At 67.5% G+C, this 11,812-nt stretch overlaps 2 protein-coding genes across 2 annotated transcripts; both read right to left on the bottom strand.

Moving 5' to 3' along the window:
• Positions 1-928: 928 nt before the first annotated feature.
• Positions 929-4,032, bottom strand: LOC123351786 (40S ribosomal protein S19). Its single transcript, XM_044991418.1, has 6 exons — positions 3,977-4,032; positions 3,069-3,139; positions 2,710-2,810; positions 1,628-1,811; positions 1,333-1,387; positions 929-992 (listed from the first exon to the last, which is right to left on the bottom strand). The coding sequence occupies exons 2-6, from the start codon at positions 3,137-3,139 to the stop codon at positions 966-968; spliced, it is 438 nt and encodes a 145-aa protein (XP_044847353.1). The 5' UTR covers positions 3,977-4,032; the 3' UTR covers positions 929-965.
• Positions 4,033-5,412: 1,380 nt separating this feature from the next.
• Positions 5,413-6,791, bottom strand: LOC123351899 (adenosine receptor A1-like). Its single transcript, XM_044991582.1, has 2 exons — positions 6,466-6,791; positions 5,413-6,142 (listed from the first exon to the last, which is right to left on the bottom strand). Exons 1-2 carry the CDS (start codon positions 6,789-6,791, stop codon positions 5,413-5,415), a joined length of 1,056 nt encoding a protein of 351 aa, XP_044847517.1.
• Positions 6,792-11,812: the final 5,021 nt, after the last annotated feature.

Raw genomic sequence — 11,812 nt, 5'->3', positions numbered from 1 at the left:
ATGCTGCCAGCCCCTGCTTCTCCCCCCACCCCCCAGAAACCTCCCCCCGGCCCCGCGCTGCCAGCCCCTGCTGCCCAGAACCTGGGACAGGCGAGAGGAGCCTGGCGCCAGCCCCCGGGACAGGCTACATTCCCGCTAGCCCAGGAGCTGGCGGGACGGGGGGATTACGAGCCAGAGGGTCGAGGGACTCAGACAGCAGGTTTCTAGGCCTGGAACTGGCACAAACCAGGCCCTGTGCAAGGCGACGCTCCCCTCAGGGCAGCCCCGAGGCTGGGAGCGCGGGAGCCCCCACAGGCAGCCGAGAAGCCAAGTGCCCGGGGCGCACTGGGGTTTCCACACTCCCACGAGGGCAGCCTAGACCCCCCCCACGCCTGCAGGGCGGCCGGGTCTCGGCGCTGGCCTGGAGCCGGAGCGAGCGGCCGCCCCCGGACACACCCGCCCTGCGCCTCGGGGAAGCAGCAGGAGTCTCTGCGGAGACCCCAGGGGCTCCGGCTCTACAGGAGAGCGGGGAGCGGCCCAGGTTGCGGTGACATTGGTGCTGCAGCGACGGCGGTGCGGTTCCTACACACTCCCTTGCCCTGCTGGGGATCCCCCAGTCTAACACACAGCCCTGCTTGGGGTGGGGGAGGGGGACGCTCTGCAGACACCCAAGATGGTGACATCTCCCCGCCCACCAGAAAACACCCTGGGACACCCCCCCCCAACTCACCCCCCAGGGCTACCAAGTGACGGGAAGAAGGGGACCAACTTTTGGCTACCTGGGGAGTTCACACAAGCGCCGGAGCAGAGATCCCCCCGCCCGACAGAAAGCACCAGGCCTCCGGTGCTGATGCGCCCCATCCCCAGAACGGGCCGGCTGCGAAGCCCAGGTGGTGCCCCGCTGCCGGCCGCCCCAGCGCGAAGCCTCGCAAAGGAACAGGCGCAGGCGTGAAACAGGAACCGGGTTTTATTCTCTGACGCTCATTTTAATGTTTCTTGTTTGCAGCTGCCACCTGGAAGAGAGGAGGCGGATGAGAGCCGTGCCGGAGAAGGGGGGGAGAGACAGCCTAGGTGCACCCCCCACCCCCAGACAGGTTGTGGGGGTCACACGGCCACTTCGCGCAGAGCCCAGCAGGGGGAAGAGCGAGGAATGGGGACGCTCAGCACTATGCGGCCGGGGCTGCTAGCCAGGGCACCAAAGGCAGCGGCTGGCTCTGTCCTGGCCGTGGGGCTGGGAGAACGCCCCTCGCCATGCTGCCATGGGCTGAACTACACCCGCTTTCAGGGACCCTGAACGCACGGGCGGGGTCCCCGGGCCCTACCCAGCACACGGGGGTGGGAACGCAGCCTTACCTGTCCGGCGATTCTGTCCAGATCTCTCTGTCCCTGGGGGGTGAGTTTGCGACCTCTGGCAGGAAACAGGAAGGGTAAAGAATCTGCCACTGTGGACTAACGCTCTCCCAGCGCCCCGGCCCCTGGAGCCGGCTCGGCTGCTGCCCGTGCCCACCACGCAGCGTTCAGATTGGGCTCCGACACCCGGCGCGCTCAGTGTAAACCCGACAGGCTGCTCCGAAACCCGCCTCCCCTCCCACCCAGCAGCCACGTCCGTCCCCGTCACGAACGGCCGGCCAGGCCCCTCGACACTCACCCGTCCTGATCCTTCTCCACCATTTTCAGCCCCTCCAGGGCCTGCAGCACCCGCCTGGCCACGCTCTTGGAGCCGCGGCTGAAGTGGCTGGGCATGACGCCGTTGCGCTGCCGGCCCCCATAGATCTTGGTCATGGAGCCGACGCCGGCACCACCACGGAGGTACAGGTGCCGGGCTGTGGAAGCTGCAGAACCACAGGCAGAGCCCGTTAGCCTGGCATCCCAGCGGCTGCTTCCAAGCCAAAGCATTAACACGCCCCCTCCCCCACCGCACAGCCTCTCTGAGCAGCCGCCACGGCGGGGGAGCGAAGGCGCCAGGGATGGGTCCAGCTGCGACCAGGAGACTCACGGGGGTCAGGGCTCCAGCTAGGAAGCCGGAGGTGCCGGAATCGCCGCACAGGGCAGAGTTCCTCCCGCCACCACCCGCTCGGGGTTCCCTGCACGACTCCCGCAGGCTGCAGGGCTGGTGAAATCAGCGCACACCCCCTGGCAGCGAGCTGACCCCTCACTCACAAACCCAGGGCAAGGGGGGCTGGGATCAGAGCCCTGGAGGGTTCGGGGCACAGGACGTGTTCGAGAGCCTCTCGCCAGCCAGAGGAGGCTCCCAGCCAGGCAGGAAAGGCTGCGGCGCAGAGCTGAATTCAGAGCCCGTTCCTTTGCCCTACGTGGTGCGTTCACAAGCCAAGCCAAGAGTCACAAACGAGCCGGCGCCCGGAGACTCCAGAGGAACCGCGGCGGCCATGCCCATGGATCAGAGGCACAAGGCCACAGTCCCTCACTAGCAACGCAGGGTGATCGCGAGTCAGGGCATCTCCTCCCACACGCCCAGCAGGATCGAACACAACCCACTTTTCAGTGCCTAGCGCTCAGATTCCGGGTTCAATGGGCGTTTGCTGGCTGAGGCGCGCGGCCGCCCCTCCCCAGGACACAGCACACAAGCCGAAGCCCCCGAGAAGAGGCGGCAATGCCAGCCGCGTGGGAGGGACGTGGGCTGTGACTCCCCAGCCCATTCAGGGGTCACTGCTCCGCTGGTTCGGGGGGCAGACGTGCCCCTGGTGCTACGGGCAGGGCTGGGATTCTTACCTGCTCTGGTATAGAACCAGTTCTCGTCGTACGGGGCCAGCTCCTTGTGCTTGGCCAGCTTGACCGTATCCACCCACTCGGGCACCTTCAGCTTCCCTGACCTGGAAGCGAGGCAGAGACAAGTCAGCCCAGCTCCCGGGCAGCCCAGCCGGGATAGCGCTGCGTGTGGCGAGGGGCGGCCAGGCCCGCAGAGGAGACTTCCCGGGCCCAAGGAGCGCAGGGACCCACAGGCCCCTGCAGATCCAAAGGGGCATTTGGGGAGAGGAAACGTAGCCTGGGCCGATGCGCGGCAGCGGCCTCCCCGGTGCAAACGAGCCGCGTCCGGCCGCTCCACCCGCCCCCGGGGAAGGGAAACTCACTTCTTGAGGAAGGCGGCCAGGGCCCTGACGAACTCCTGCTGGTTCACGTCTTTCACCGTGACCCCGGGCATCTGCGAGACAGGAGACCCGCTCAGCGCTGCGCAGGGACCTGGCGACAGGACCGACCCTGCTGGGATGGGGGGGGGGACCCCGCCCTGCAGCCCCCAGCGGGGAGCGGCCCTGGGACGGGGGGGGACCCCGCCCTGCACCCCCCCAGCGGGGAGCGGCCCTGGGACGGGGGGGGGACCCCGCCCTGCACCCCCCCAGCGGGGAGCGGCCCTGGGACGGGGGGGGGGACCCCGCCCTGCACCCCCCCCAGCGGGGAGCGGCCCTGGGACGGGGGGGGGGACCCCGCCCTGCACCCCCCCCAGCGGGGAGCGGCCCTGGGACGGGGGGGGACCCCCCCCCTGCACCCCCCCAGCGGGGAGCGGCCCTGGGACGGGGGGGGACCCCGCCCTGCACCCCCCCAGCGGGGAGCGGCCTCTCCAGCCAGCCGGGGCCCCCCGCCCCCCCGCCGTGCGCACGGGCCGAGCCGGGTCCCCACCGCCAGGCGCTGCGGAACCCAGCAGTTACTGCGGGGGCCGGGCCGGGCGGAGCGGGGCCGGGTTACTGGGACCCCGCACGGGGCAGCGGCGGCACAAATCCGGATCCGCTCAGCCCGGCCCCGGCTGCCCCCCGCCCCGCCCCGCCCCCCCAGGTCCCAGAGCCCCGGGGCCCCCCCCCACGGGGCCGCCCCCCCCAGAACCCCCCCCACGGGGCCGCCCCCCCCAGCGCCTCTTCCCCGCTCCGGAGCGCCCCCTCCCCCCCCCGGGGTGAAGCGGGGGGTCCCGGGGGGGGGGCCGGTGCCGGGCGGGGGGGGGCCATGCGGGGGGGGTCCCTGGCCGGGCCCGGCCCCCCCCGCTCCTCACCTCGCTGCTGGCTCCGCGCTGCCGGGCTAGGAAAGGGCCGTACGGGGCCGCCCGCCCTCAGAACACGGGGCCCCAGATCCCGCGAGAGCCGCTCGCCCAATCGCGCCCCGGGAGAGCTGCGCCCGGCCAATGGCCGCCGAGCGGGAGAGGGGAGGGCGGGGCCCCGCGGGGCGGAAGTCAGGGGGCGGGGAAATCAGTGAGGGGCGAAGCGCCGTTTCGTCATCCGCTGCGGGGCGGAAGCGGGGCTTGTCCGGAACAGCGGGGCGGAAGTGTGACGTCACATCGGTTCGTCGTGACATTACAGCCTCGACGTGTGATGTAACCGCATCCAATCCCATGACATCACAGCATCCAAATGTGTTGTAACCCCGTTTGATCACAGTCTTGTGACGTCACAGCGACTCATTGTGACATCATCTCAACTTATCACAGTCTCATTGTGACATCACAGCGACTCGTTGCCATGCTGGGGAGTTTCATTGGGTCACTTTCACTGTTGCCGGGTGGCTCGAGCCAGCCCCTCCCCCCCACCTGGGAATGGCCTGCGCTGGACAGAGCCACGGCCCAATCCCCCTCCCCCCCCGCCAAGCCCCCCCCCCCCAGCCGGCCAGTCCCCCCCCCACCCCACCCCCACCCGGGAACAGCCTGTGCTGGATGGGAGCCGTGGGACGTCCCCCCCATCCAGCCAGACCCTTCTGAGCCCCCCACCCCCCAATCCGGAAACATGCTGCCTTTGATGGAGCCGTGGCCTGTTCCCCACCCCAAACCAGCCCCCGCCCCAGCCAGTCCTTCCCAACACCCCCACCAGCTGGGAACCATCCCCTCCCCCCGAGCCAGCCAGTCCCTCCCAGCCCCCCCCCCTGCTTTCTCCCCCCCCCCCAGCTGGAAGGGAGCCCTGGCCTGTTCCCCCACCCCCCCCCCCCCGCAGGCAGCCCATGGCCCCGCTCCCCTGCCCTTTCCCAGAATCAATTTAACAAACATTTGGTAAAAGCAGGAGGCCAGTCACGGGATGGTTTTATTGCCCAGCAGCAGGGTCCATTATCCGCCCGACAGCTGCGTGATCGATCCCTGCCACCACTTCAATAATTGCTCCGTGAGCCGGCGGGAGCCCCCCCCTTGTTTTCCCTGCTCGCGCTGGCTGGCGGGGCTGGGTGCCTCCGACTCGCCCAGAGACCGGGAACCCATGGCTGGAGCTCAGCGTAAGCCAAGCGGCTCAGCACCGTCCAGGATGGGGCCGGTATTTAACAGACAATAACCCCAGGGACACAAAGCCAGGAGAAGAAAACCCAGCCCCTGCTGGGGGGTTGCTGAGGGGGCAGGCACCAGAGATTGGGGGGGGGAGCGTCACCCCTTCCCTTTACCAATAGGACAGGGAGCTCGGCGGGGCGCTACGCCGGGATCGGGGAATAAGGACCAGGGCTGGGCCTTGGTCCCTCTTATCTTCGGCCGCTGCGGCCCTGGGGCTGAACCTTGGCGCCGGAGCAGCAGGGGACGTAGCGGAGGAGGACGGACCTGAGCGCCCGCCCGAAGTCCTTCTTCCTCATGGCGTAGACGAGCGGGTTGGCCAGGGAGTTGAGGTGGGACAGCAGCACGGCCAGGCGGTCCAGGGCCGCGTAGCTCCGGCAGCCGGGGCAGAGGAGCCGCACGCAGTAGATGACGTGCAGCGGGATCCAGCAGAGGCAGAAGATGCCGAGCAGGAGGAGGAGGGTGCGCGCCATGTGCAGCTCCCCGCGCCTGGCCGCCCGCAGCGGCTGGGCGAGGAAGTGCCCGCGCACCAGCCGGAAGAGGTCGGCGTAGATGCCCAGCAGGGCGCCCAGGGGCAGCAGCGTGCAGGCGAAGAAGACGAAGTAGACCAGGTATTCGGGGGTGAAGACGGAGGTGAAGGAGCAGCGCCCCAGGTGGTCGTCGTGCAGCTGGCTGTAGGGGGGCGCCGCGCGCGCGCCCGGGTACACCTTGGAGAGGAAGCCGCCGTAGGGCTGCTCGCGGGCGATGAGGACCACGGGGACTCGCTCGGCGGCGAAGCTGGCGGCCAGCGTCCGGTTCCCCTCCACGTAGCGCCCCAGGCGGTTCCAGCCCATCATGGGGGAGAGGCCGATGAGCAGCGAGAGCAGCCAGCACAGGCCCACGGCGCCCAGCACCCGGCCCTTCCTCACGTGCACGGCGTAGCTGCAAGGAGAGAGCCGGCTCAGGGCCTCGGCACCCCGCTGCAGGCCTGGAGCCCCAGCTGCCCGGCAGCCTGGGCAGAGCCACGCCCGCCGGGATGGCCTGGCGCGCGCCGGAGCCCGCGTGCCAGCGCTGCCTGCCGGATGGGCGGGTGCCCCCCGCGGCCTGCTAGGAGCCGCTCAGCCCCCAGACCCACCGGGGGCCACAGACTGGCTTGCCCGGCCCCGGAGCCAGCCAGCTGGCGTGTCCCGCTGCCCCTTGGCTGGGGAACTCCCCACGCCCCCACCCCCGGGAGGCCCTGCCCCAGGGGGCCCCGTCTCTCTTGCCTGCTGGGCAGCCGGATTTTCAGGTGGGCGTTGAGCGCGATGAGCAGCAGCAGGAGGACGGAGAACTGGGTGGTGACCAGCGGGAAGCAGGCGAGGAAGAGGCAGGTGTAGAAGCAGAGGGTGAGCTCCAGGCTGAGCACCATGGAGAAGGGGATGGCCAGGGCGCCCACGCCCAGGTCGGCCAGCGCCAGGCAGGCCACCAGGCAGTTGGTGACGCTCCGCAGCTCCCGGTGCAGGCAGAGCGCGGCGCACACCAGCAGGTTGGTGCCCACCACGGCCAGGGCCAGGAGCCCCTCCAGAACGACGAAGCCGAGGGACAGATCCATCGGGGCAGGGGCGAGGGGGCACCCGCCAGCCCTGCTGCCGAAGGGAGCGTCCCCTGCAGCCCGGGGATAAGCGGCTGCGTTTGCCAAGCGATCCCTGAGCAAACAGATCGGGGCGGTGGAGGGCGGGTGCCGCGTGGATCGATCCGGCTCCCACGCGGGTGTCAGGCGCCAGCTGGCGGCGGGAGAACGGCAAGGACCAGCGAGGTGCCTGTGGGTTTGGGGAGCAAGCGAGGGCGCGGGCAGACTGAGGCGCTGCTCGCGTGGGGGTGGGGCGCTGGGGGGGCCCCGCTCGGGGGGGCAGGGGTCCCCTCACCAGAGGTTCAGATAAACGCCTGACTTCCAATTCTGGCACTTCAGCGGTTCGCCCCTCACGATGAATGCAGGGCTGGGAGCACCCTGGGGCAGGGCCCGGCTCTGGGTTCTGTGTGTGTGCAGCCCCTGGCGCGCTGGGGTCCTGGGCCAGGACGGGGGCTCCTGGGCGCTACCGTAATACACCTAATAGCAACCGTAACGTGCAGCCCCTGGCGCGCTGGGGTCCTGGGCCAGGACGGGGGCTCCTGGGCGCTACCATAATACACCTAATAGCAACCGTAACGTGCAGCCCCTGGCGCGCTGGGGTCCTGGGCCAGGACGGGGGCTCCTAGGCGCTACCATAATACACCTAATAGCAACTGTAACGTGCAGCCCCTGGCGCGCTGGGGTCCTGGGCCAGGACGGGGGCTCCTAGGTGCTACCATAATACACCTAATAGCAACTGTAACGTGCAGCCCCTGGCACGCTGGGGTCCTGGGCCAGGACGGGGGCTCCTGGGCGCTACCATAATACACCTAATAGCAACCGTAACGTGCAGCCCCTGGCGCGCTGGGGTCCTGGGCCAGGACGAGGGCGCCTGGGCGCTACCGTAGTACACCTAATAGCAACCGTAACGTGCAGCCCCTGGCGCGCTGGGGTCCTGGGCCAGGACGGGGGCTCCTGGGCGCTACCGTAATACACCTAATAGCAACCGTAACGTGCAGCCCCTGGCGTGCTGGGGTCTTGGGCAAGGACGGGGGCTCCTAGGCGCTACCATAATACACCTAATAGCAACCGTAACATGCAGCCCCTGGCGCGCTGGGGTCCTAGGCCAGGACGGGGGCTCCTGGGCGCTACCATAATACACCTAATAGCAACCGTAACGTGCAGCCCCTGGCGCGCTGGGGTCCTGGGCCAGGACGAGGGCTCCTGGGCGCTACCGTAGTACACCTAATAGCAACCGTAACGTGCAGCCCCTGGCGTGCTGGGGTCCTGGGCCAGGACGGGGGCTCCTAGGAGCTACCATAATAAACCTAATAGCAACCGTAACGTGCAGCCCCTGGCGCGCTGGGGTCCTGGGCCAGGACGGGGGCTCCTAGGCGCTACCGTAATACACCTAATAGCAACCGTAACGTGCAGCCCCATGTGCGCTGGGGTCTTGGGCAAGGACGGGGGCTCCTAGGCGCTACCATAATACACCTAATAGCAACCGTAACGTGCAGCCCCGGCGCGCTGGGGTCTTGAGCAAGGACGGGGGCTCCTGGGCGCTACCGTAATACACCTAATAGCAACCGTAACGTGCAGCCCCTGGCGCGCTGGGGTCTTGGGCAAGGACGGGGGCTCCTGGGCGCTACCATAATACACCTAATAGCAACCGTAACGTGCAGCCCCTGGCGCGCTGGGGTCCTGGGCCAGGACGAGGGCTCCTGGGTGCTACCGTAGTACACCTAATAAATACCAACCGTAAGATGCATCCCCATCAGAGCCCAGGGGAGCGGCTGCTAGTGCGGGTGGCAGAGCAGATGGCCCCGGAGCCCCGCGGGTGGCAGCCGAGGGAGGTGCTGGTAGCAGGAGACTGAGGATCCGCCCGCCCTTCCCTGCCCTGCACCATCTGATCCAGTCGCCCCTCGCGAGAAGCAGAGACCTTCGCCTGGCGGGTCTCCCAGCGTCCTCCTGCCACAAGGAGCTACTGGCCGGGGGTAGGGGTATGGGGGGGGACACTGGGGCTGGGTCCCTGGACTAACGGACCTCGCGAGGTGCCCAGACCTGGCACCCTGGCAGCTGCAATACAGACCTCCTGGCTAGCGAGGGGCTGTGACGCGCCTGCCTCCCTCTATGGAGCGACAAGGCCGGGGCGTTAATGTCACTTATTGGACCAACTTCTGCGGGCAAAAGGGCCGAGCTGCCGAGCTCCCTGGAGCCCTGCCCCCGCCCGCCGGGTTTGTCTGAGGAGTGGCCCAAATGGGCCCTGCCGGAGGAGCGTTTATGGCCCCCCGAGCCCGAGGGCAGGCGGGGGCAGGACTAACGTTACTTCTCTCTCAGCTGTGAACGATCTCGGGTGTGTGACGCGCAGGGGGACAGGAGCCTCCCGCGGCCGCGAGGAAGAGTCACCGAATCGCAGCCGGTACAAAGAGGCAGAACTTAGGTGCCACCTTCTCTCTGCCGCTCGAGGCCGGTGCCGGTGTCTGCCCGGCCGGGCCGGGGGTTTCATGCCCCAGCTGAGCCCCAAAGCTTGCGGGAGGCTCCAGGGTTAAAGAGAACTAGATACATTCAGGGAGGGCAGGTCCATCAGTGGCTATTAGCCAGGCTGGGCAGGGAGGGTGTCCCTGGCCTCTGTTTGCCAGCAGCTGGCATAGGCGCCGACTTATATGGGGCTCTGGGGCTTTAGCCCCATGAATAAATCCCAAGCAGGGGCTCTGCCCCACCAATGTTTTTTCTCCCCTGCTTGGAGCGCCCCCCCGCCGCTGCCGCCGCCGCCGCCGCCACCAGGGCTGCCCAGAGCCCTTTAAATCCCAGCCGCCGCCGGGAATCAGAGGGCTCTGGGCTGCCTGCTGCAGCGGGCAGCCCAGAGCCCTCTGATTCCCGGCGGCGGCTGGGATTTAAAAGGCTCTGTGCTCCCCGCGGTTGCCGGCCGCCCCGCGCCCTCTTAGTCCGGGCGGCGGCTGGTATTTAAACGGCTGGGGGCCGCCTGCACCCGCGGGGAGCGCAGAGCCTTTTAAATCCCCGCCGCGGCTGGGATTTAAAGGGCTCTGGGCTGCCTGCAAACGCGGGGAGCCCAGAGCCTTTTAAATCCCAGCCGCAGCCGGGAATCAGAGGGCTCTGGGCTTCCCGCTGCGGCGGGGAGCCCAGAGCCCTTTAAATCCCAGCCGCGGCCGGGAATCAGAGGGCTCTGGGCTGTCTGCTGCGGCGGGCAGCCCAGAGCCTTTTAAATCCCAGCCGCGGCCGGGAATCAGAGGGCTCTGGGCTGCCTGCAACCGCGGGGAGCACAGAGCTTTTAAAATCCCAGCCGCGGCCGGGAATCAGAGGGCTCTGGGCTCCCCGCCGCAGCTGGCAGCCCAGAGCCCTCTGATTCCCGGCCACGGCTGGGATTTAAAGGGCTCTGGGCTGCCTGCAACCACGGGGAGCCCAGAGCCTTTTAAATCCCAGCCGCGGCCGGGAATCAGAGGGCTCTGGGCTGCCTGCTGCGGCGGGGAGCCCAGAGCCCTCTGATTCCCGGCCGCGGCTGGGATTTTAAAAGCTCTGTGCTCCCCGCGGGTGCAGGCAGCCCAGAGCCCTTTAAATCCCAGCCGCGGCTGAGATTTAAAGGGCTCTGGGCTCCCCGCCGCAGCGGGCAGCGCAGAGCCCTCTGATTCCCGGCTGCGGCTGGGATTTAAAAGGGTCTCAGCTCCCCCCGGTTGCAGGCAGCCCAGAGCCCTTTAAATCCCAGCAGCGGCTGAGATTTAAAGGGTTCTGGGCTCCCCGCCGCAGCGGGCAGCCCAGAGCCCTCTGATTCCCGGCCCCGGCTGGGATTTAAAAGGCTCTGGGCTCCCTGCGGTTGCAGGCAGCCCAGAGTCCTCTGACTCCCAGCCGGGGCTGGGATTCAAAGGGCTCTGGGATCCCCGCGGCTGCCAGCAGCCCAGAGCCCTTTGAATCCCAGCCTCTGTCCGCTGATTGCCCCCTCCCCAGACCCCTGCCCCAACTGCCCCCCAGAACCTCCACCCCCTATCTAAGCCCCACTGGTCCTTGTTCCCCAATTACCCCCTCCCGAGACCCCTGCCCCTAACTGCCCCTTGGGACCTCAGCCCCTATCTAAGCCTCCCTTCTCCTTGTCCCCAACTGCCCCCTCCTGAGACCCCACCCAACTTCCCCCCCCCAGGACCGCACCCCCTACCTGTCCCCTGATAAACCTCTTAGACTCCCATGCCTATCCAATTGCTGCCTGTCCCCTGACTGCCCCTTCGAACCTCTGCCCCATCCAACTCCCCCTGCTCCTTGTCCCTTGACTGCCCCCCGGAACTCCCTACCTCTTCTCCAACCCCCAAACCGCTTACTGTGCCACTCAGACCAGCGTATCTGGCTCCATGCAGCTCCAGACAGTTGCTGCCATGCTCCCCCATGGAGCCCACAGCCCTCTCCCACCCCCAGCACCTGCCTTCCAGATTTGAACACCTCAAAATTCAGGAGTGCTCAAGCTCGGTTTGGGCAGCTTTTACTTCATTTCTCCCAAATCAGTTTCCCCTGCAAGGTGCCAACTGAAGGTGTTGGAGAACAGAGAGATCAGGTGGCCTCCTAATGCCTGGAAAAGAGACAAAGGCCGGAGGAGGGAGTGTCAGTGCCTGTGCGGACTTCTGGGAAGTGCACGGTGTGGAAGGGGATGCTGTGATGCTTTGGAACATCTCCATACAAAGCCAGTCAGGACTCTGGGGGAGCCTCCTCTCTCGGAGCATACTGTCTCCAGGGCAAGAAGCTTACACCTTCCTGGGTCTGACCTCGGAGCATTCAGCCCTTCCACGTCATGCACTTTCCAAAGTGAGTCTGCCCAGGCTGGTCCTGGGGCAACCAGAGGTCGCTGCACCCCAACTCTGCAGTCAGATGTGACTCTCAGCCAGACAGTAAAACAGAAGGTTTATTAGATGACGGGAACACAGTTTAAACAGAGCTTGTTGGTACAGAAAACAGAACCCCTCTGTCAGGTCCATCTTGGGGGGTGGGGAGCCCAGAACCAAGTTCTGGGTCTCTCCCAATTTCCC

Source organism: Mauremys mutica, chromosome 17 (assembly GCF_020497125.1).
Source record: "Mauremys mutica isolate MM-2020 ecotype Southern chromosome 17, ASM2049712v1, whole genome shotgun sequence".
Classification (NCBI taxonomy): Eukaryota; Metazoa; Chordata; order Testudines; family Geoemydidae; genus Mauremys; species Mauremys mutica.
Note: the sequence above shows the minus strand (reverse complement) of the source record. Positions and strands in the feature narration are given on the sequence as shown.